A 24,437-nucleotide genomic window follows, 5' to 3' on the forward strand; every position below is an offset into this window, starting at 1 on the left:
CCTCAAGAGAAGGTTTCTGAGAACTAAAACCAACAGGCTGAGCATGGCAGAACAGAGATGTGGAAATAACCTGGGTGAGGAAAGATACAACTGAACCACTGAAATAATGTTTGAATCCACTTACCTCACGATTCCATGTTATGTGGGGTTATATATTTTTTTTGTATTGCTTAAGCATCTTGAATTGGCTTTCTGTTAATTCTACATAAAAATATTAATAATAAATATCTTTCTATTCATTTCAACCATGTCAGTTAAAACCACTTTCTAAACTGTCAGAAATAATGTTCATTCTGTCATCTCTGAAAAGATGAACTACAAACATACAATGAAAAAAAGAAAAACTTAAATATTCTTACTTGAATGCCAGCTCCCTCTGGCACTGTGATCTTCCACACACAATTCAGATTGTTGTCATAAGGCTCAGGGTATCCAGGTGACAAAATAGTCCCTTTGCGCTTAGTTAAAATTCCACCACAGGGCACTAAAAATAAAGCAGTCCAAGAGAAGGAGTTAATTCTAATGCAAAGGATTAAAATAAGAGAAAAGGTCGGAGATAATATCTTAGACAGATACTAGACTTGCAAATCAAATCATACTGCTTATCGAAGCTCATAAAAGCAATGAAAATTAAGTTTTTGTATACCATAAAAACCTTAAAAATAATTAACATTAATGTATGAACTTTCAATGGCATATCTAAAATCATACCACAATTAATTCAGTAACAGCATATTATTTTTATTATATTACTAAAACATGCATTGACTACATTTGCTTTTAAATAGTTCATTTCTAGATAAAATTTTTCTTAAAGTTTTTTGAAATAATTTGGTACTTTCTCCTTCATGCATTCTTTGAGGAGTAACAGCATCCACTGAAAAGTAATGAGGTTGATGGTTACAAGCAATATATATATATATTTATATAGAGCCTACTATCTGCTAGGCACCCTTCTAAGTGCTTTACATATTTTAACTCATGTAAGCCTTCCAACAACTAATGAGATATGAAGAAGTATTCTCCACATTCTACAGCTGAGGCAATGAAATGGAGTTATTAGGAGATTGTCTTGCCCAAGTTCACATATTAAGAGAAGAAGCTGAGATTTGAATCCTGACAGCTGGAGCCAGACTCCATGTCCTTAGATGGAACTGAAGATACTTGAAGTGGTCCCACTTTAGTTATCACCAGTATAACTACTACAAGAAAGAATAAATATGCAGATCTACTCTGAAGTCAATAAATGCTTCTATAATTTTTAGAAGGTACTAGTCTGAAAGTAAAATTCTGATACCATTGGTAGAATCACCTGTTTCTGGGCATGACCTAATTTATAACTCTCAAATTCTGTGTGACTTTGACTGGCTCCTTAAACTCTGTGGAATGGTAATGCTATTGTTTCTAAAAGACTTTTGTGAAAAATACAAATAAACTAGAATGTACATATGAAACTAGCACACTGCTTAGAACACATTTACAAATCAATAAATTATATTTCCTTTTGCTACAACTATTATTTTATGTTCCAATGGTACAGTGCTCCGTGGGAATATGTCCTAGTATAGCTATAAATAGTGAGATATAAGGAACATATCTTTTGTAACAATAATTTTTTTAAAGTGAATTACAGTTTTGTGCCACTTCCAAAGACAAATGCAAAAACCAGGGCAATTACTAAAAACAAAAAGTGTTGCAAACTTTTTAAAATAGTGTAACAATATATTTTTAAAGAAAGTCACTTAGTTGTATTTTCTTATAAACCTCTGTTAATGGGCTGTATACAAATTCTGTTTAAATCAGTCAAAATTTATTTAGTTCATTTAAATAAGAAATCAGTAGTTTTACATGAATTAAGAAGGGCATGCAAGAGATGGAAGAAGAAATTTAAAATATTCACCCAAAAAAGTAGAACAAAAAAGGTCATTGATGAAGTGTTGATCCTGCTAGTGAAAAAAACAAAACAGTTTATGGATGCTCTTCCTCTCCATTCTCACTGCCACAACCTTGACTTATATGTACTTTTTTTTTTTTTTTTCTGACTTACTACATCAATCACATAAATGGCCTCCCTATGGTGGGTATGTTTTTCATGCACTATATTTTCCAAATTACTGTTAAAATTGTCTTTCTAAATTAAAATATGACATGTTACTTCTCTGGTGAAAATCCTTCAAAAATCTCCCCATTGTCTGGATTCACAACTCACAGATACATTTTTGTTTTTGTTTCTTTTCTCTTTTTTTTTTTTTTTTTTTGAGATAAGTTCTGGCTTTGTCGCCTAGGCTAGAGTGCAGTGGCATGATTATAGCTTACTGCAGCCTCAAATTCCTAGGCCAAGTAATCCTCCTGCCTCAGCCTACCAAGTAGCAAGGACTACAGGTGTGTGCCATCACACCCAGCTAACTTGTTTATAGATACATACAGCTAATTTATACATAGCTAATTTGTAGAGGTAGGGTCTAGGTTGCTCAGGCTGGTCTTGAATTCCTGGCCTCAAACAGTGCTGCCTCAGCCTCCTAAAGTGCTAGGATTATAGGCACTAGCCACTGTGCCCGGCCTACAGATAAATATAGTTAATTGTATTAGTCTCTGACTTAATCTTCAGGCTCGTATGTAACCATAATTTCCCAACTCTTCATAATCCTAACCCCCACTCCCAGTCCAGCCTTCTAAACTAACATGCTCTCCTATTGCTGTCACTTGATTCGTCTTTCTCTCACCTAGCTAACATCTACCCATCTATGGACTTTCGGTGTGAATGTTACCTCTTCAACCATTTGGAATTTCCCTGTGTTAAGTGTCCTACAGTTTCTCATAGCATCAAAAGCTTTCTGGCACAATTTTATCATACTATGCTTCCATATTATTTTTATGTCAGTCTCTTGCAATAGAGTCAAGTCTGAGCAGAGCAAGATCACCTTTTTGCCTGAAACTCTGTCAGGATTCTAAATCTTGTCTTTCTTTGCATTACAGATTTTCTTCCATGCTGTTAGTGACAAGCTATATCTTCTTCCTCCATTCTCTCTTCCATGCATTGCATCAGGCGTTTGTCCTCACTACTCTAGTGAAATGACTGTATCGAAGTCACCAGAATATTAGTGTTGTGAAATGACCAATTCTTAACTTGTATTTTACTCAATCTGTGAGTAATTATCTCTCACTCTTGATCACTCCATCTGTCTTGAGCCTTTGTTTGCTTAACCCTCAGAACACCATACTCTCCTGGTTTTCTTCTGCACTCAGAATTTATTTATTTATTTATTTATTTATTTATTTATTTATTTATTGGCTGCATTCAGATTTTTAAATTTCTCTGTGTAACTCATTCTCCTCTTTGTAACATTGTCCTAGGCCATATTCTGTTTCTAACCACCATTTCTCAGTGATAACATATACTTCCATGTTTTCTATGTACTCTGACTACTAGATGTTTATCTCTAGCTGTGGTTTCTGTGAGTTTTGGGATAATATGTCTAATAAATATCTCAAAATTGATATGTCCAAAATAATAATTTTGAAATTCTTTCTCATCCATACTCTCTTTCATCTCAGTTGAATATTACCACCATTCACTCAGTTATTAGGTCATTTCTCTTTCTTGCATTCAAGTTTACATTTGCATCTATTCTCAATCTATCAGTAACAGCTCCACCTTAAAAATATATCCCAAAGCTTACTAACTTTTATCACTATGACTGTAATCTTCCTATCCAAATCATATTATTTTTCCCCTCCATCACCTTAATTGGCTTCTAATCCGTAATATTGCTTCTACTCTTCATCTCCCTACACTAACTGCAGCGATTTCTTACTAATTAACATCTTATCACTCTGCAGCTCAATATATTCTCATACTACTTAAAAAAAGATTTTAAACTCACCATTGTAAGGCCGGTTGCCTTGCTGGGAGGTTGGACACACCCACCTCTGCACCCAGCACCAGGCTCTGCACTCTGCACCTAGCTCTGCCGCATGGCTGCACTGGAAGGCTCCAGCTGATGCAAGGGTCCTGGCCGGCTCTCCCACGGGAAAACCCACCCAACAACCCGCCAACCAATAAGGGCCCGCTCCATCTCAATCCCGCTCCCCTGGAGTCAATCAGAGCACCCAGCTGTTGCTCGTTCCTCCTAGCCATAAAAACCCCACGCCCCAGAAAGCTGATGCGACTTCCCTGGCCCCTTTCCCCGGGACCATGGAACCTCGCCCGGGAGTTGAATAAATTGGCATTTAATCTTCTTAAGCTGGTCACAGGTTCCTCATTTTAAACTCGGCAATAACCCTTACAACCATGATCTTCAAGGATCCCTGTGACTTGGCCCTCTGCTCTGCCTCTCTAAACTCATTTCCTATCACTCTTTGCTAACATTTTCTGTGTTCCAGACACCTTGCGTTGAACATGTCGAGATCTCTCTTCCCCCGCCAGTCCATACACTTGCTCACCAACGAGAAAGACTTTTATTCATCCCTCCCTTTGTTCATTTTATTCAGTTTTAAAATGGCAGCATGTTCTGGATGTCCTGTAACTCCAGCTTCTGCTTTATTTTTATTTTTTTCTATGGTAATTTCAACTCCCCAAAAGAAGAGAGTATATTGCTTGATGACTTTTGTCCTCTTTCACTAAAATGCAAAATGTAAGGACAAAGATCTTATATTTTTATTAAAAACTATGTCACCAGTGCTTAGAATAGCATTGGCATGCAGTAAGCACTCAATAAATTCTTTCTGAGTAAATCACTGAAGAACTGATTGTGTATCTGTACGTATTCTGTGCTTTCAAGTTATCTCTTTATAGTTCCTGCAACATTCCTGGCTCCCAGTATTTTCCTAAACAAGCCATATTTGTTGAATTCTACTTCAATCATCTTTACTTATTTATCAACAAAATATACTATAGAAAAATTATCAGATATGCAATACCACATATAGAATGTGGTACATTTAACTCCCATATATATTACTTAATCTAACATTTGCATCCTGTTTTTAAAAGATATATAATGAATTTCTGTTCTAATCAGTATACAATATAATATGTAGATTAAGAAAACAGGCTTTCAAATCAAGTAGCCTAGATTCAAATCCAATTCTGCTTTTTTATATAAAAACCTCTTGGTTTTGAAACTAAGAGGTTTTACTATCTGTAAAATACAGATAATCCTATCTACCTGCCAAAGTTGATGTTAATATTAAATGAGATAATGCTTAATAAGGCTTAATTCAAATGCTAATAACTGTTATATATTATTGTATTTAATAACTTTTTTATGGATGAATGGATAGATGAATAAACAGAAAATGAATGAAGTTTTGTATATATTTCTTCATGAATTTCCTTCCCACTCTGAGAAAAGATGAAGTGGACAGGTGTTGCCATGGAGACTTTCAAGGAACTTTCAAATCAAGGCTACTTGATTTGAAAGCCTGTTTTCTTAATCTACATATTATATTGTATATTGATTAGTTCTTTCTCCATCTGTAAAAAACTTGAAAACACAGAACCAGATAAGCATGATCAGATAAGCAGCTTAATTAAAGACTCTTTGCCTAAGGGGAGTAGGTGGCAGCTTCTAGGGCTTTTCGAAAAAGACCTCCCACTAACAGAAGTACTTATGTCTAAGGCCGTATATTGTCAAAGCTATTAGTGGCTGCAGGGGGTTATTTGAATCACAGAGTCTAAAAGGGAGGAGAGCCTGGGGGTTTAAGAAACTGGAGAATTTAAGAAATGTGAAGTGTAATAAGGTCAAATTTGGAAGATAAAAACTCAGTCTTCAGGATAAGTTTTATTTTTCAGTTTTATATTGTTTCTAGGTCTAAGTTTTTTTTAAGTAAAATATTATTGTATTTTATTGTAATTAAGAATGGCTTGGCACTATAGCTTTGTACATGATTATTAAATATTGTTTAAAAACTGGTTGTTAAAATTTGTGAATCTTCTAATTTAGTAATTGACCTTTTTAACAATAAGCACAACTCACATATTATGTCTAGTCCACAGTTTAGTTTTAGTATGTCAGTGTGTACAAAATTACTGAACATTTTCTTGTGTTTTACTGTGACAGAAAAAAAAAAAAAGACAGTGTTGACAGTAATAATAAGAACTGTGAAACTGAAACAATACAATTGAGATGGAAATCATAAGAAATGTAGAAAGCAGTATTGTTTTGGTTTCAATTGGATTCTCACTTGGCTTAAGCTGTTAACTGAGCATTCATTGAACTGTGAAGACAGAGAAAAACAATCATCATGTATAAAACCCTGTAAATAGACTGTCAAAGATTATGTCTAAACTGTAAAATGTAAATAAAGAATTTGCTCTCTCTCAGAATAAAACTCCCCATATAATATGTAAATCTATTGCTTGTGTTTTACCAACGCACATATCTTTCCTGCAGATCTCAGAAGAGTTTGAAACCTCAGATTTTTAAAGGTCTAAGCAAGGAAAGTATGCAAGAGTATCACCATATGGTGGAATACTGAAATTGAAAAAGTATAGACCTTGTACTTGGGAAGTTGGCCAGGGTTGTCAGACCCTCTACAAATATTCAGGACATCACTACACTAATTCTGTAAAATCCATTCATTGTACAAAAGTTTACTGAACACCTGTTGTGTGCCAAGACCTCTTTCAATTGAGCTCAAAACCAATCGAAAGAGGGTTTTGATGATAGAAAGGGGGCAATTATCTATCTATCTATCTAGATTAGGAATATTTTACAACAAAAATTGCACATAATATAGTTCGATGGTTGCTGTAAAGGTAATGCTAGAGAGAGTGAATGGCTGATGCGTGGCAGAAAATTATTTTAGATAGGATGGCCAAGGAAGATAATTGAGGAGACTTCAGTGAAATGATACAGTGAGACCAAAAGATATTTGAGGCATGCAGATTCCAATCAGAGGTAATGAGAAGTCCAAATACCTTGGGGCAGATATTTTATGCACTTAACATATGTTGAAAATGAGCACAAATTAAAGAGAACACTTCAATATCAACCTAAGGTAGCTCTGTACTTGACTCTCATATTTGAATATTTAAGACACTGAGCTTTTCCTATCTCAAAATATTTTAAGACATGACCATTTTTATTCAGAACATTTTGAAACTAAAAATATTTATAGTTAAAAATAGAAATGTAAACTATGTTTTCATTTATGTAAAGATTAGTAGTTGGACCAAATGGTAAAACCTAAACTGGTCTATCTTCTGAATGTCATTTAGAATCATCACCTTTCTATTTCTTCTCTCACACAGACCCCATATATCCATCTGTCATATCAACTTTCTGGATTTACACCTGTTCCACAAGGAAGAATATTTTTAAAATGGTGTAAGGTAATATGGCATTTTCATGTGATCTTGGCAGGAAATACAAGTCATCTGACACAATTTTCTATCTCTGGATATGTAGTTTTAAATTGCCTCATTCTATTCAGGCTGCTATATCAAAATACAATAGAATGGGTGGCTTATAAACAACAGAAATTTATTTCTCATAGTTCTGGAAGCTGGGAAGTCAGCACTGGTAGATTTGATGTCTGCTGAGGGCCTTTTTCCTGGATTATACATGACCTTCTTCTGGCTGTGTCCTCACATGATGAAACAGGCTAGAGATCTCTCTGGTGTCTCTTTCATAAGGGCATTAATTCTATTCATGAGAGCTCTGCCTTCATACCTTAACTACCTTCCAATCCCTGCCCCCAATACTATCATCTTGTGGGTTAGGATTCTAATACAAAATTGGGGGAATTCCAAAATTCAGACTATAGCATTCTGCTGCTAGCCCCCAAAATTCATGTCCTTCTCACATGCGAAATACATTCATTCCATCCCAATAGTCATAATTTGTTCCAGCATCAACTAAAGAGTCTAATGTTCAAAGTCTCATCTAAATACCACGTCAATCTCATATGGGTGACACTTTAAGAAATGATTTATCCTGAGACACACTGCCCTCCAGCTATAGTCTGTAAAATCAAACAAATTATCTACTTTCAAAGTATAATGGTGAGACAGGCACAGGACAGATATTTCCATTCCTAAAAAGAAAAACAGGACAGAAGAAAAGGGTAACAGATGTCAAGCAGGTCCAAAACCTTAAAATTCAAGAAAAATCTTTTTTTGGTTAGATGCTCTGTTCTTCAGTCCCACTGGGCCTATGGTCTCACCTCTTAGACCCACAGTTTGAAGGTTTGCCTTCCAGACATACTGTAGAGAAGGTCCCAGGTTCTGGACCTACTGGGGGTTATGGTCCGGCTCCTGTGGCTTTGCTGGGCACAATGCATACCGCAGCTCTCACAGGTTAGAGTTGCATTTCTCCCTGACATCATACACCAGTGGCTCATATCACAGTCATATGTGTGGCCCCATCTCTGTAGCTCCACTGGTCATTTTTCCACAATGCAATGCTAAAGGTGTGGGGCCATCCACATGAACCTTATGGCAGTTAATTTCCTGGGCAGAGAGGCTTTCCAGGACACCTTTTGAAATCTACATAGAGTCAACCACATCCCCATAGGTTTACTGGGTACAGAGCATGGTGAACCAGATCCACAGGAGCCATTCCTGTGTAGCCAAGGAGCCATGTGACAGTCTTATGAAGCAGAGCCTGGGGTTTAAGTCCCTTCCTTTGGAATCTTCCTCCAAGGTCCTTGTACTCTGGGCCTGTGACTGAATGGACACTCTTGATGATCTCTGAAATGCATTCAGGTTCATTCTTCCATGATCTTGGACAATAGGTAGTGGCTTCTATTTAGATGGCTGACTGATCTTCTCACTGTATTGATAAACAGCTTCTAACTTCTATTGAGATGGTCAGTTCATACTAATCCTCTTATCAAACATTACTTGGCTGAACTCTTCTTTTTTTTTAAAGACAAAATCTCACTCAGTCACCCTGGCTGGAGTGCAGTGGTGTGATCTCGGCTCACTGCAAACTCTGCCTCCCAGGTTCAAGTGATTCTCCCACCTCAATCTCCCAAGTTGCTGGGATTACAGGCACATGCCACAACACCCAGCTAAATTCTGTATTTTTAGTAGAGACCATGTTTCACCAGGTTGGCCAGGACGATCTCAAACTTCTGACCTCATGTGATCCACCTGCCTTGGCTAAACTCTTAAAGTTTTCTTTTAAAGGAGTCTTCTCATTTTTCCAATACAGGCAGGTGGAAAGTTTTCATATGCCCTCTCTCATGACTGTGCTGGAGGCACCACGCTACCTGACTTCAAACTATGCTACAAGGCTACCGTAATCAAAACAGCATGGTACTGGTACCAAAACAGAGATTTAGGCCAATGGACCAGAACAGAGGCCTCGGAGGCAACGCCACACATCTACAACCATCTGATCTTTGACAAATCTGGCAAAAACAAGCAATGGGGAAAGGATTCCCTATTTAATAAATGGTATTGAGAAAACTGGCTAGCCATGTGTAGAAAGGAGAAACTGGACCCCTTCCTGACACCTTACACTAATATTAACTCTAGATGGATTAAAGACTTAATAATAAGACCTAACACCATAAAAACCCAAGAAGAAAACCTAGGCAAAACCATTCAGGACATAGGCATAGGCAAGGACTTCATGACTAGAACACAAAAAACATTGGCAACAAAAGCCAAAATAGACAAATGGGACCTAATTAAACTCCAGAGCTTCTGCACAGCAAAAGAAACAATCAGCAGAGTAAAATGGCAATCAACAGAATGGGAAAAATTTTTTGCAATCTACCCATCTGACAAAGGGCTAATATTCAGAATCTACAAAGAACTAAAACAGATTTAAAAAAAAAAAAAAAAAAAAAAAAAAGAACTAAAACAGATTTAAAAAAAAAAAAAAAAAAAGAAACAACCCCATTCAAAACTGGGTGAAGGATATGAACAGGCACTTTTCAAAAGAAGACATTTATGAGGCCAACAAACATATGAAAAAATGCTCAACATCACTGGTCATTAGAGAAATGCAAATCAAAACCACATTGAGATACCATCTCACACCAGTTAGAATGGCGATCATTAAAAAATCCAGAGACAACAGATGCTGGAGAGGATGTGGAAGAAATAAGAACACTTTTACACTGTTGGTGGAAGTGTAAATTAGTTCAACCATTGTGGAAGACAGTGTGGCAATTCCTCAAGGACCTAGAAATGGAAATTCCATTTGGCCCAGCAATCCCATTACTGGGTATATATCCAAAGGATTATAAATCGCTCTGTTATAAGGACACATGCACAGGAATGTTCACTGCAGCAGTGTTTACAATAGCAAAGACTTGGAACCAACCCAAATGCTCATCAATAATAGACTGGACAGGGAAAAATGTGGCACATATACACCATGGAATGCTATGCAGCCATAAAAAATGATGAGTTGGTGTCCTTTGTAGGGGCATGGATGAAACTGGAAACCATCATTCTCAGCAAACTGACACAAGAGCAGAAAATCAAACACCACATGCTCTCGCTCATAGGTGGGTGTCAAACAATGAGAACACATAGACACAGGGAAGGGAGCATCACACCCTGGGGTCTGTTGGGGGAGAATAGGGGAGGGACAGTGGGGGGTAGGCAGGTTGGGGAGGGATAACATGGGGAGAAATGCCAGATATAGGTGACAGAGTGATGGAGGCAGCAAACCACATTGCCACGTATGTACCTATGCAACAATCCTGCATTTTCTGCACATGTGCCCCAGAACCTAAAGTGCAATAAAAATATATATATATAAATATATATAAAATATATTATATATTTATTATATATGTGGTATATATAATATATATAAATATAATAAAAACTAGGAATCAAAACATATACATAATACATATATTATATATATTTTGTATATATATTATATATTAATTAATATATATATTATATATTAATATATGTATTATATGTATATGTATAATATATGTATTATATATATATTTGATTCCCCAATTTTTTTAAGACAGTCTTGCTCTTTCTCCCAGGCTGGAGTGCAATGGCTTGGTCTCACCTTACTGCAACCTCTTCTTCCTGACCTATTTTTTTAAGTATATTCCTCAACCGTTTGACCTTGAATGCATTAACTGGTGGTAATTTCACTGTACTCTTAATGGTGTGTTTTCATAAAAATTTACTATTATTTTCAATAAAATCAATACATTTTCCCAAAATTTTCTCAAAAATCTTAAGTACAAATAAAAGTCAAACATTCAAGGAATCCTAAATTAGAGTTGGAAAGAATGAGAGTGTTCAATACTTTCAGCCTTTTCCAAAATGCAAAAATCTTCTGTGGAAGGCACATTTTACATATATAACAACTTTAAATTTTTTAAAAAATAAAATATCAACAATGAAAATCAGTAGTTTCAAACACTTGATCAGTACCATATATTAAGTCTTATATTCTTCATCAAATACTTTTATAATTGGAATGTTCTCTCTTGATTTTGTGGTGGATTACTTGACAAAAACAAAACAACTTAATTTTTTAATATTTATTAGGTTCCAAGAACTAAGCCAAGGATTTTAATCATTTAGCCATAATGAACCTATGAAGATGTTCTCTTATTTTCTTGTTTTGTTGGAATGGGAATTGAAGATCAAAGAGATTATTTAAATTTTCCAAGATCTTATTGTAACTCATCTCAATTCAGTCATGTGGAGAAAGTCAAGATATTCACCCATCACCCTTGTGCTGAGAATTTAGTACTATTTCCAACTCTGATGATTTCACTTAATTTTACATGATTTATTTTTTACAACTTTTCACATTAATTAGTACATTAACATGATAAATATACAAACAGACCTTTAAGGAGTAACTCATACATTAACATTTCAGCTCTTGGCATATGTAGGCTCTTTGAACACATTAACTAAAGGAATAAATGGTTTTTTTGATGACATTTAAAGATTAATGAACTAGTTTATGAATTTCCATGTCATTATATTACTGTTTTTACAGTATATTATATGAAACTAAATGAAGAGAACTACTTATTTATGTTCTTCTCTTTTTACAGCATTGATATTTTCTGTCAATACCTACATAAATACATTAAAAGTGACACAGAAATTATGTAAATAATTACTGAGAAAAGTGAAGCAGAAATAATAATTCTTAATATTTATAGAAAAATTTAAAAATCTATTGTGAGTTTGAAGAGTCATTATTATTATGTGTCTGTCTTTAATTACTAAACGAATTTCAAGCAATGTAATTTCCAATTTATGCATATTGCATGACTAATTTTGGCATATACATACAGAAACATTTCTTTTAGTTCAGGATTCTTTTAGTTCAGAATATTATAAACGTTATTTATAACATTTCATGAGTGTGAAGTCAGTGTATTGTTTTGTATGTATTGTGGTTCAGAATAAAGAACATTATTTGTTTTGTCTTTATGAGCGTACAACTACTAGCTACAAATATCTAATAGGGCAGAGAATATCTCTCTGCCCTATTAACCCCAGCTCTCTTGTAGGCACAAGACAGGCGGAACATCAAGTTCAGCTGATTTATCTCCTATACTTACATATTGTCAAAAATGTATTTTAATAGAGTCAGCAAATACGCTTAATAAATGAGACAGAAATGTAATTGGGAAATAGCTTATAAGTCAGAACATAAAGAAAAGCAGTAATCTGTCGATTAATTTAAGGTTCAAATGTAGAAAAACTGAGTTTTAAATCCTGCCTCCACTCTAACCCTTACTATGCTCTGCCACTGTAAAAACAACTATTTTACTTCTTTCAGACTCAGTTTATTCATCTGTACATTCCAAGAGTAACTGTTTCATAGATTTGTCAGAGGATTATATCGAATGTATATCTAAATTACTTTGTATGGATTGGGCTCTTTTAGACAATTCAGGCTGCTATAACAAAATACCATAGACTAGTTAATTTTTCAACAACAGACATGTATTTCTTCGAGTTCTAAAGATTGGGAAGTCTAAGATCAAGGTGCCAGTAGATGTAGTGTTTGGGAGGGCTTGCTCAATGCTTCATAGACAATGCCTTCTAACTGTGTCCTCACATGGCAGAAGGCTGAACAAGCTTCCTCAGACTTCCTTTATAAAGGCACTGATCTCATTCCTGAGGGTAGAGCCCTCAAGACTTAGTCACCTTCCAAAGGCCCAACCTCTTAATACCCCTACATGGGAGACTAGGTTTCAACATAAGAATTTGTGTGTGTTGTTAGGGGAGCTTGGGAGAGGGAGAGAATAAACATTCAGACCATAGAATTGGCAAATAGTAGCATTAAGATAATTATAAATATCAGAAATTATGGTTATTCAGCTGATAGATAAGAAAATTGAAGAGTCATTTACAGCCTTCTAGTGTCTTAAATTATCCTTTGTAATTGGTCATTCAACAACTAATAGAATAATGTAAGAGTAGTCCACATTCCATTTATTGTCATGGAAAAAATTAAAATATTTGCTGCTGGAAGAAAATGCACTGTGAAATATGCTAGGTATATTTTTTTGGTGGGGGGTAAGAAATGTTGTCTTATCAAATTCCTAGAGAAATCAAATGATCTCCATCCTTCCTATTTATTTGTGACAGCGCAGTTTATACCATTAACTTAGCACAATTGTTGGCAATGTCTTGATTTAAATTTAAAAAAATATATATTCTACTTAAAGCAAATATGTTATATAAAAGTTACATACCCTATAAATGCATATCAACACGTTTTATCTTTGGTCTCAGTAGAAATGAAGGAATCTTTTATGCTATTTCACAATTTAAAATTATTTTTTATTCTAATGACCTATGAACTGCCATATGAACAAATGTATTTTAAAAAGGTAAAACTAAGAATGGCAAACATAATTCATTTTCATACGTCAAAATGTGTTATTGAAATATATAAAAATAATTTTATATATTTATGATTGTCCATTATGTGTCCATATATACACACATATTCTTCCCTATGGAGAGTGGAATATTGATTATTAAAATTAAAACAAAAATTTTGCTTATCTTTTATTTTAAAAAATATTATTTTCAGCTGTGTGCAATAGATCACACTTATAATCCCAGCACTCTGGGAGGCCAAGGTGGGTGGATTACTTGAGACCAGAAGTTTGAGATCAGCCTAGACAACATGGTGAGACACAGTCCCGTCTGTATTTTGCAAAAACACAAAAATTAGCTGGGCTGGTAGTACATGCCTGTTTTCCCAGCAACTCAGTAGGCTGAAGCAGAAGGCTTGAGCCCAGGAGGCAGAGGTTGCATGCAAGTAAGCTGAGATCATGCCACAGCACTCCAGTCTGGGCAACAGAGCAGGTGTCTCTCTCTCAAAAAAAAAAAAAAAATCTTATTTTTCACATCACATACTAACATAACTGTAATGCAAAACAACTCATTAGAACTATTTTGTAACCTGAGATTAAGTCTTACAACTCTTTTTTGAATTTAATATTATGTAATTTTAAAAATAATAATAAATTCCAGATATGTTCTTGTGGCAGAGAAGAGAGTAATTTCCATATTTTCTATATTTTCTGTCTACTGGACTCTACAAAGCCCAAGTGTAATTATAATTACCCTGAAATACTATAAAATTCTAAACTATTAAGATATTCATAATTTTAGATAGTATACATTCTATTTACCAGTATAAATTACATATACTATTGCAAAAACAACTTTGAAACAGTAAGATTTTTGGCTAACCTTATGCATTTTGCTCATTCAAAATGTTAGTTACCACCTATATTTTTGAAAGACTGGAAAAATTCCTTTTTTTATGTTTTTATAAATATCTATAACTGATAGAATAAGAAAAAAAATAATTCATATTTTCTAACTTGATAACCAAAAAAAATATTTCCAGGTAAGTCAGCCTTTGGATTACTAAAAGATGTCTGAATTCTTTACATATTGGCAAAGAAATTTTTGCATAAACTTTAATATTTATTTCAAAGGATGATTCCCAGAGGCTGGGAAGTGTAGTGGAAGGCTTAGGGAGACATAAGGATGGTTAATGGGTACAAAAAACAAAACAAAACAAAATAGAATGAATAAGACCTACCATTTGATAGCTCAACATGTGACTATAGTCAGTAACTTAGCTTAAAGAGTGTAATTGGATTGTTGCAACAAAATGAATAAATTCTTGAGGAGATGGATATCCCATTCTCCATGATGTGCTTATTTCACATTGCCTGCCTGTAACAAAACATCTCATATACTGCATTAGTATATACACCTACTATGTACCTAAAAAAACTGAAAAAAAAAAAGAAAAAAAAGATAGCAGTGCTTCATAATCCAATATTAGTAGCATCAGATACTCTGTTCCTTTACATATATTTACATTTACATCCATATAAATCAGTAAATAAGGGAAATATTTAGCTAATTCATCACAAATTTTGTCATTGATTTCATCACCAAGACAATTGCAATAAATATCCACTTATTTTTCATATTTACATACAGCACACTTATTAAATTGTTTAAAATTTAGTGCATAATTATTAGATATGAAATTTTAAAAAAATGAAAGATGTAGGATAACCAATTTTTATATAAAATATGTATAACCACAGATCATACAAGTTTATATACTCACCAATACAAGTAGGTAAGGAATCATTCCACTGAGCCAAAGAATTGGGCACTGTTTCACACCTAATTGCTATGGATCCATGGAGAATATATCCTGGATTACATTCAAAAAGAACCAATGAACCGACTGCAAATTCGTTGCCAATTCTTCTTCCAAATCTTGGTTCAGGAACGGAACTGCATTGTGTAGAACTTGTTCTAGGAACAGCTGTATAGAAATATTATTTATTTTAATTTCATATGGTAGACAAATACAGATTTCAAAATGTAATTTAAACACATTTTCAAGAAATCGTCACTTTTTTCGGAACTTGAATTAATAATTTGAATACATTCTTAAAGTTTTAAATTTTATACAGAATAAAATATAATTTAGAATAAATATTTTTATTGTCATCAAGGCTTTTTTTTTAATTAGAAAAGTTTTACTTTTGATCCTTTAAACATCAACCATGTTTTTTCTTTTTTCTCCAAACTCATTAATATTACAAAGTAGTTTTAGTTAGGTATTTTTGTAATTTGTGAGATGAAAACTGAAAGCTTTTTTTTCTTTTTAAACTTAGAATGCTATGTTAAAAAAATATGTGTCGGGTTATAGCAAATAATTTTACAATTATTTCAGTATTTCGTTCTTAATTAAAAACAGATTTTACAGAGGCAACAGGTACTTTGTTTCACAGAATGCTCACAAACTTAATTTTCAAATACATTTGCTATTGAGAAAGATAACTACATTTGAACTAGGTAGAATATACGTCAGACAGATTAACAACAATAAAAGTTTTTACTTTAATAATCATACAATATCAGATTTGAAATTGCTTTTAGATTTTATAGATATGTCCTTTAATTGTGACTTTTTTTGGTTTGTAAAATAGAATGATAACAGGATGTTTTTTCTTTTTAAAATACATAACAAGTGTGATTAAAAAGATTGACTATAGCCCAAAAAATGACATGATCAATTCTAAATAGATTAATTCCTCTGATGTGACTTGAGTAAATATAATTCCATTCATTCTAGTGCCTTTTTAGAGTCATAATATCACACTTTGTTTGCAGGGGCAGGTATTACTTAATAAAAAAGAGTATAATATTATAGTCAACTGATAAATGGAATAAGAGGTTTTATAAGAATAACAAATCACAAATCTTTATTATACATTTCTCAGTAATAAAGTGCAAGATACATTTGAGAAGAACTGCTATATGACCTTATATAATTCAAAGAAAATATTTTAAATTACGGCCCTTAACTTGTTTTAATGATAATGTAGAAGGTTGTCTACAACAGGCAAGAAAAAAATTGTGTAAAAAAGCTTCTAATTGCACGAAAGTCCTAATAACTCTGAAGAAAATTTTAAGTCTCCTGAGAGAATGAGAAACTATAATTTTAACATGGACCACTGATTTCCTTGGCATGTTTAAGTACATCAGCACCACAATTTTTATATCTTTAATTTAGAGTGCTAAACTAAATTAGACTAAATAGTCTAGAGTGCTAGACTGCTAGAAAATAGAAAACGTAGACAGTAAAGAATTGTCAGGGAAAAAAAGTAGATGTTTTGAAAACAATATGTGGGAAGGAAGGAAAATAAGACATTTAAATTGAGAATGATGATGGAAGCAACAGTCTTTTTTTTTTACTTTGGTCAAGGTGACAGTGATCTAGTGATGGGGGAGGGGACAGAATAAAACTGCTAAAAAAAATCTTTTATCTAGAGGATTTCATGATTCAAAAACTCTGAATACAGCATGGAAATTGATATCATTCCTTAGTGTATTCTAGACTACAGGGTCACTTACCTTGATAAACAAAGTGAAATCCCTTAGCTGTTATTGGTCCAACTGAAGTAAATCGAATTGTGATCTGATTACCTGAACTCAGTGGAAGTGATTCTCCTACTCAACAAAACAAACACTAAGATATCATAAATAATTTTCATTCAGTAAACCTAACAATTTATATTATCTTACACTGTCATTTGAAAATGTCAATCTATGTTCTATCAAATTACTTTAAAATATCCTGCAATTACCAATATATTTTCTTTGGGTTCAACTTGTATTGCAATCTTTTTCTCAGAAAGCTTTAATTACTTTTTTATACATATTGCCTCATTCTTCAAAGAATTCTTAAATATTTTATATTACATTAAACACCAGAGACTACATGATTAAATATAATATTTACTTGGTTTACAATCCCAGAGAATAGTTGGTTGTATTTTTCTCAACCGTCTGACTTAATTGTGTTTCTATTCTTTTTAAAAAAAAGTGATACTATTTTCAGTTTACCTTATTTCTAATATGGATGACATAAATCTCAACTTTCACTACAATATTAATCAAAGTCAGTCTTTAATCAGTAACTGATGCATGGCAGTTCTATTAAAGGATACCTGAATGGGATCCTGAGAGGGAAGATAACAGAGAAGATTGCTGAGTTGGCCCATCATACACCTCAACAACATCGTGGAGTGATGTCTGGAAAAATACAAACTGGCCAAACACCACTGATCAACAGGAACCCGGAGAAGCAAACAAATCACCAACCATCCAAAAACGAAAACAAAGAACAAAAAAATAGAAAGAGGAGGAGAGAGAGAACAAAGTATTAAAATATAGTAGTCATTTTTTTTTCTACCATTAAAAGAGGATAGGTGCCAGTTGGTTGATATTCCTGACACATATACTTCAGGTCATAAAAGAAGTGACCATGACCTAAAACAATTAAAATTTTAAGACAACTATTCTTAAAAAGACAAATGAGTTTAGCATTTAATTGGGATCAGAAATTGGGATAAGGTTAATGATTAATACTTTATAGTAACTACTTTTGGCTTTTCCCAATGGTGGTTTGATTCTTTTCACTTTGTGACTCTCTTCTCTTTTTCTAATTTTTTTTCCTCCACTTTTAGATGAGATAGACAAAGTTTTAATTTAGGGGATTTTAAAAACTGCCCTTAAAAATGCTATTCCATTATGAGTAATAATTTCATTAGAAAAACAATAGCAAGATACTTTTCAGGTATAGTGTTTAATTTACATTCTAAGTTTTAAACGATTCCTAAATATTTTTGTAAGTCTTCTTCAAAAATAAAGCAATATTATTTATGATTCCTTAGCAATTGAGATATCATAAAATATTACAAAATAATTGCTTTTCCATGGTAAGTACAGTTCTAAAGTACATATCAACAGAGATTTATGATGTGCCTTTTTACTCCGATTTTTTGCTTATCCTTTAATTATATACTAAACTTACATGCAGAATCTACTCAAACTAAAACTTTAGAGAAAGAACCTGTTCCAAGAACAGAAATCTGTTTGCTTTGTGTTTTTTAAAAATATTATCAGTTTTAAAAAAATTATCCTTAAAATATTTCATTAATTAGAAAAATTGTGGGTTTAAAAGAGTATAATTTTAATGAAAATTTAATAATATAAAAAGTAAGGTAATTTTTATAAATTTGAAATCACATTAATTTAAATTGTTCATTCCAAGAGTATATACAAATATTTTTTAAATGCTGATTCAAGTTGTATACCTCAAATGGAGGCTATAGACATCCTCTGGTGGTTCTTATACAAATAGGCTAATTCACTAGAAACATGCTGACTTTTGCATATGAACACAGGTATATATATAATATTATAAACAAAGCTACATGTAGTTTTTTGGCCTATAAAAATAAGCTGGTGATCTCAGTCCAGTTCTTTGTGGAGCAAAAGAAAATGAACACATTAGCAGATACAGTGATGCTTCTTTGAACATTTCTGAACATTGCTGTGCTAAAATTTGTCAATAATCCTCCATATTTTCTAGAAGTCATGAATACAAATTTATGTTTCCACCAAACCATACACATGAAGTGAATTATTTTAACGGTTTACAAGTCATCCAAAAATTTTGAATTCAGATCTTTTTAAAAGATCCCAATTTTTTCCGTCAAACCCCAAACTACTTCCAAAATACTCCATATATATATATATATATATATATATATATATAAAGTTTTGTTTTCTGTTTTTGTATTTGTTTAGATTGGTGTTTGGATGATCTGTTCTTAAATGTGTCTTAAGAAGTTTCTACTATAAAGCAGGTTTTCATTGCCTTACTAAGTAACCAAAAAAAAAAAAAAAAAGTATGTCAGTTTAATCACAGGAACTTTATTACATCAAGTACACTACCCAAAAAGGCTCTTGGCATATAATTTATTCTTTCTGTCATTTTTTTGGGAAGTCATTCAGAAAAAGTACAATTCAGCATCCTTTAATTCTTTCTTTTAATTGGAAAACATGCCCAATTTCCTTGCAAACCGTTATATTTACAAACATTTAATACAACTAAAATACACAGGTATCCAAGAGCTTTTACTGAGGGGGGAAAAAAAGTAAAAGACAAAAGCTTTATCTTTTTTTCTTGTCTTTAGGCCTCTTCTCAATTATTGCCCCTCTACCCATAGACCACAGTTTTGCGTTACCTCTAAACTGAATATGTTGAGACTGTAACTGTTAATAATGCAGCCATTAACTCCACATTTTTGTATCATATTAAGTATAGAAAACTGTAGGTCATGCTCTTTTAAGTGTTGTTAATCATTTCTGCTTGTAATTAGTTGTAGTTACTAACTCAGTTGGGAGAGTTGAGAAAGGTAAGAGTAAAGTGCTGAATCTTGCCTTATTAAGCAATACTAAGCCACTTTTCTTTAATAGCAATTAACTCCACATTAATATGGGCATAATTAAATATAGGCAATTGAAATTTTCAATTAAAAGTAGCTTTCACCAGAAAAAAGTTACTCTGAGAGGATACTGAATCACTAAAGATAAAATTTTAAAGTACATGCTTAATAAGTTATTTTGTAGTATGAAGAATCAAAAACACTCAAGTGGTGATCTGATTTCCTACAGATTATCATATTAACTATTGTCTCATTAAATTTATATAATTGTAAACCAAATACTCCCAGTCAGAAGTCTTAAGAACTAAATGGTGACTCTCAGATTTGCTTCTCCAGTCTGTCTGTAAATGTCTTAATTTATTTAAGTTTTATAAGGTGTAAACAGCAGTAGGTCTTCTGCATCTATAATATTCTGAATGGCCAAAGGTATTTGCCTGGTTATAAGTGATGTAAGGAAAATTTGTAAGAGACTGTAAAGTGGCTCAAAAGATTACTGGTTATTTTTTTTTTTTTTGTAAGCAGGTTGTCTAGCAAATCGGATTAGTTGTGTTATATGGAGACTGTGATATAATGCAATGGATTATTGTCAAGTGAACAGATCTATTTTGTCTCTATGCATCTACTTGTTTGTAAATTCATTTCAAAATTCCTGATTATCCATCTATCTATCTTATCTATTGATCCATTTAGTTTATCTATTAACCATCTATTGTTTGGGTATTTGAATTCTCTTTTGAACCACTGTAACATCTTACTGAGTATCTCATTATTTAATTGGGAATTAAGTAAAATTTTTGATTCAAGTATCCTTTATATTTATAAGAGAGTCATAATTATGGTCTCTTTAAAAATTTAGTTTTAGCACTGGTCTAGATGGTGGTGCCTCAGTCCAATGGCTAGAACACACTTTTATTTCCAGGACTACAATTAACCCCCAAGTCTGTGCTGATTATGCCTTTTGCATGATTAACAAGCTCCATGGTCTATTTCTTCATTTCCAGGCAGAGATACAGAATTCCCTGCATCTCAGCTCCAGGCTTCTTTCCTGTTTTCTTAAGAATATAGGTTTCAAAGTATTTTGCCTTCAAGATATGAGAGCAAGCTGTATACAACAAGCTGTTTCTTAAGGGAAACGTTACTCAATTATTTTCTTCTTTAAACATGATAGATGTTAAAGAAAATGTTTTTATCTCTTTTGTTGTAAAAATTAATTTTTATAATGTTATATATACCATAGTAAGCTAGAAAAAGGAAGAAAAAAGAAACCAGTAAGATAAAAGCAAACATTAAAAATCCCTACAAATAAACCTATGCAAATAATCTAGTTTTTATGCCTGAAACTATATCTGAGCCTATTGTTTTTCCACACAATGTATGTTAGAATAGAATTTATTAATTCAACCAGTATTAGTTGATTCTATGATGTGCCAGGAACTGGGTTAAATGCTAGTCTTAAGAAGGTTACCAGTACAGACAGGGTCCCTCCCCTTTAACTCTATTAATCCTATTTCTGTTTATTCATTTGGCAGCTTATCTTTATTTCACCTGTGAAAAGATGTTAGGTTGGCCAATTAATTATAACCAACAATAGGGTACATCTTTCCATGAAAAGTATTGCTATACTGATCAATTAAATCCATTCTTCAAAGCAAAGCATCTACTAACCTCTAACTCCACTCATAGAACTCATGACTGCATTTTTAATTAATCTGTAACTTAGATTTTTTTTTAAAAAATCACTTTAAAAGTCTGCATAAATTAGAGGAAAATTCTAATTTAGAAAACATGGCTAGAACCTTTATCTCACTTTTAAAGATTTTTCCTAGTTCATTTTCTCCCCCATGAATAAATTCAGAATGAGAAAAAGCAATGTATCTATCTGCTATTTTTTGTAGAAAAAGCAAGGTTTATTTGACATCTAAAATTTGAAGTATCACATCCAAATAAGAATGAGAGTCAGGCTTCCATTGATTGAGAAGATTTGTCTAACATAAATTTCCATTTAACTGTTTCTATAAACATTTGTTTCCCATTCTCCACCAAACCCCGTCAAATCCTTTTTCATTTGGTCATGTTCACGTAATTCTTGAGACTTCATCCAATTTGCCTAATTAAGCAATGCCAAATGTAAATCAATAAATGATGACAGTGTCTAAGATGGTATAAAGAGACTCTTGAATATTAGCATAGATAACTGGCAGAATGCTCAGCACAGACCAACAGTCACACTGAAAGCATCATTTCAGAAACAGTATAGTGGGGGTCTGGAATATGACATAATACACTAAAATGGGTTAGTGCCCATAGGGGATGGCCTTTGCTTAAAACATGAATAAATAGAACAATAAGAAGTTAAAGTTCCATTGTCTACTAAACTCTAATCTTGCAAGATTGTCAAAACATTCTACCACTGCCAGGAGTCTCTCCTCAACCAATGTTTAATCAGACGCCTCTGAATCCTCTTCCCAACTAGGCCCTGACTATTTTACTTCTATGTCTGTCTTTGCATTGTTCAGTTTTAGCAAGAATCCTGATGAGATGGTTTAGCCAAATCCCCTTTCCCTCAATGTCTGATTACTCCTTCACCCCACCATCTCCCAGGTGATGTCTGATTACCCTGGGTTGCCTTCACCAACAGTCCTTCTTGGTTTAGCCAGAATCACCCTCACTCCTGATGTATCCTCTTAATAATTTTGCATCTACTGACTTCCACCCTGCTTCTTGGCTATAAATTCCCACTTTTTCTTGTTATATTTGAAGTTGGATCAATCTCTTTTCTCTACTGCCAAACCTATCACAGTAGTTCCTATGCCTACCTTGTACTTCTAAATAGTCTATTTGATATGGTTTGGCTGCATCTCCACCTAAATCTCATATTGAATTGTAATCCCTATAATCTCCATGTCCCTGTGGGAGTTAATTGAATCATGGGGTGGTTTTCTCTTTGTTGCTCTCATGATAGTAAGTTCTCATGAGATATAATGGTTTTATAAGCATCTAGCATTCCCCCTACTGGCTCTCACTCTGTCCTGCTACCATGTGAAGAAGCCACCTGCTTCTCCTATTGTCTTCTGCCATGATTGGAAGTTTCCCAAGGCCTCCCAAGCAATGTAGTACTGTGAGTCAATTAAATCTCCTTCCCTCATAAATTAACTAGCCTATGGTAATTCTTCATAGCAGTGTGAGAACAGACTAATACAGTAAATTTGTACCAGGAATGGGGTGCTATGTAAAGACACCAGAAAATATGGAAGCAACTTTGGAACTGGGTGACAGGTAGAGGTTGGAAAGTTTAGAAGGCTCAGAAGAGGACAGGGAAATTTGGAAAAGTTTGGAACTCCCTAAAGACTTTTTGAATGGCTTTGACCAAAATGTTAATAGTGATATGGACAATTAAGTCCAGACTGAGGTCATCTCAGATGGAGATGAGTAACTTATTGATTACTGGAATAAATGTGTTTTTTTCTATGCTTTAGTAAAGAGACTGATGGCATTTTGCCCCATGCTAGAGATCTGTGAAACTTACTTTGAAATTGAGAGAGATGATTTAGGGTATCTGGCAGAAGAAATTTCTAAGCTGCAAAGCATTTGAGAGGAAGAAGAGCATAAAAGTTTGAAAAATGTGCAGCCTGACCATATGATAAAAAATAAAACCTCATTTTCTGGGGAGAAATTCAAGCCAGCTGCAGAAATTTGCATAAGCAATGGTGAGCCAAATATTAATCCCAAAGACAATAGGGAAAATGTTTCCAAAACATGTCAGAGTCCTTCATGGAAGCCCATCTCATCAAATGCCCAGAGGCCTAGGTTTCCTGGGCTGGTCCAGGGCTCCCCTGCTCTGTGCAGCCTCAGGACATGGTGCCCTCCACTCAGCTGCTTCAGCTTTAGCTGTGGCTAAAAGGAACCAAGGTACAGCTTGAGCCATTGCTTCAAAGGGTGCTAGTCCCAAGCCTTGGCAGCTTCACGTGGTATTGAGCCTGTGGGTGCACAGAAATCAAGAACTGAGGTTTAGGAACCTCCTCCTAGATTTCAGAGGATGTATGGATATGTCTGAATGTCTAGGCAGAAGTTTGCTGCAGGTCGCCCCTCATGGAGAACCTCTGCTCTGGCACTGTGGAAGGGAAATATGGAATCAGAGCTCCCACAAAGGGTAACCACTAGGGGACTGC

At 33.8% G+C, this 24,437-nt stretch overlaps 1 protein-coding gene across 6 annotated transcripts in view; it reads right to left on the minus strand.

Annotated features, from left to right (window-relative positions):
- Window positions 1-24,437, minus strand: part of CSMD3 (CUB and Sushi multiple domains 3) — a 1,251,170-nt gene that overhangs the window by 170,847 nt on the left and 1,055,886 nt on the right. For 4 of the 6 annotated variants that reach the window (XM_017498748.2, XM_037727953.1, XM_017498751.2 and 1 more), the window contains 4 exons: window positions 17,983-18,096; window positions 17,387-17,482; window positions 15,585-15,788; window positions 360-484 (listed from right to left, as the gene is read on the minus strand). In XM_017498748.2, the coding sequence (XP_017354237.1) occupies window positions 360-484; window positions 15,585-15,788; window positions 17,387-17,482; window positions 17,983-18,096 (539 nt within the window). The remainder of the gene's footprint in view (window positions 1-359; window positions 485-15,584; window positions 15,789-17,386; window positions 17,483-17,982; window positions 18,097-24,437) is intronic. The other 2 variants (XM_017498749.2, XM_037727955.1) reach the window with 1 other exon arrangement.

This window comes from Cebus imitator, unplaced genomic scaffold (genome assembly GCF_001604975.1).
Source record: "Cebus imitator isolate Cc_AM_T3 unplaced genomic scaffold, Cebus_imitator-1.0 Scaffold250, whole genome shotgun sequence".
Taxonomy (NCBI): domain Eukaryota; kingdom Metazoa; phylum Chordata; class Mammalia; order Primates; family Cebidae; genus Cebus; species Cebus imitator.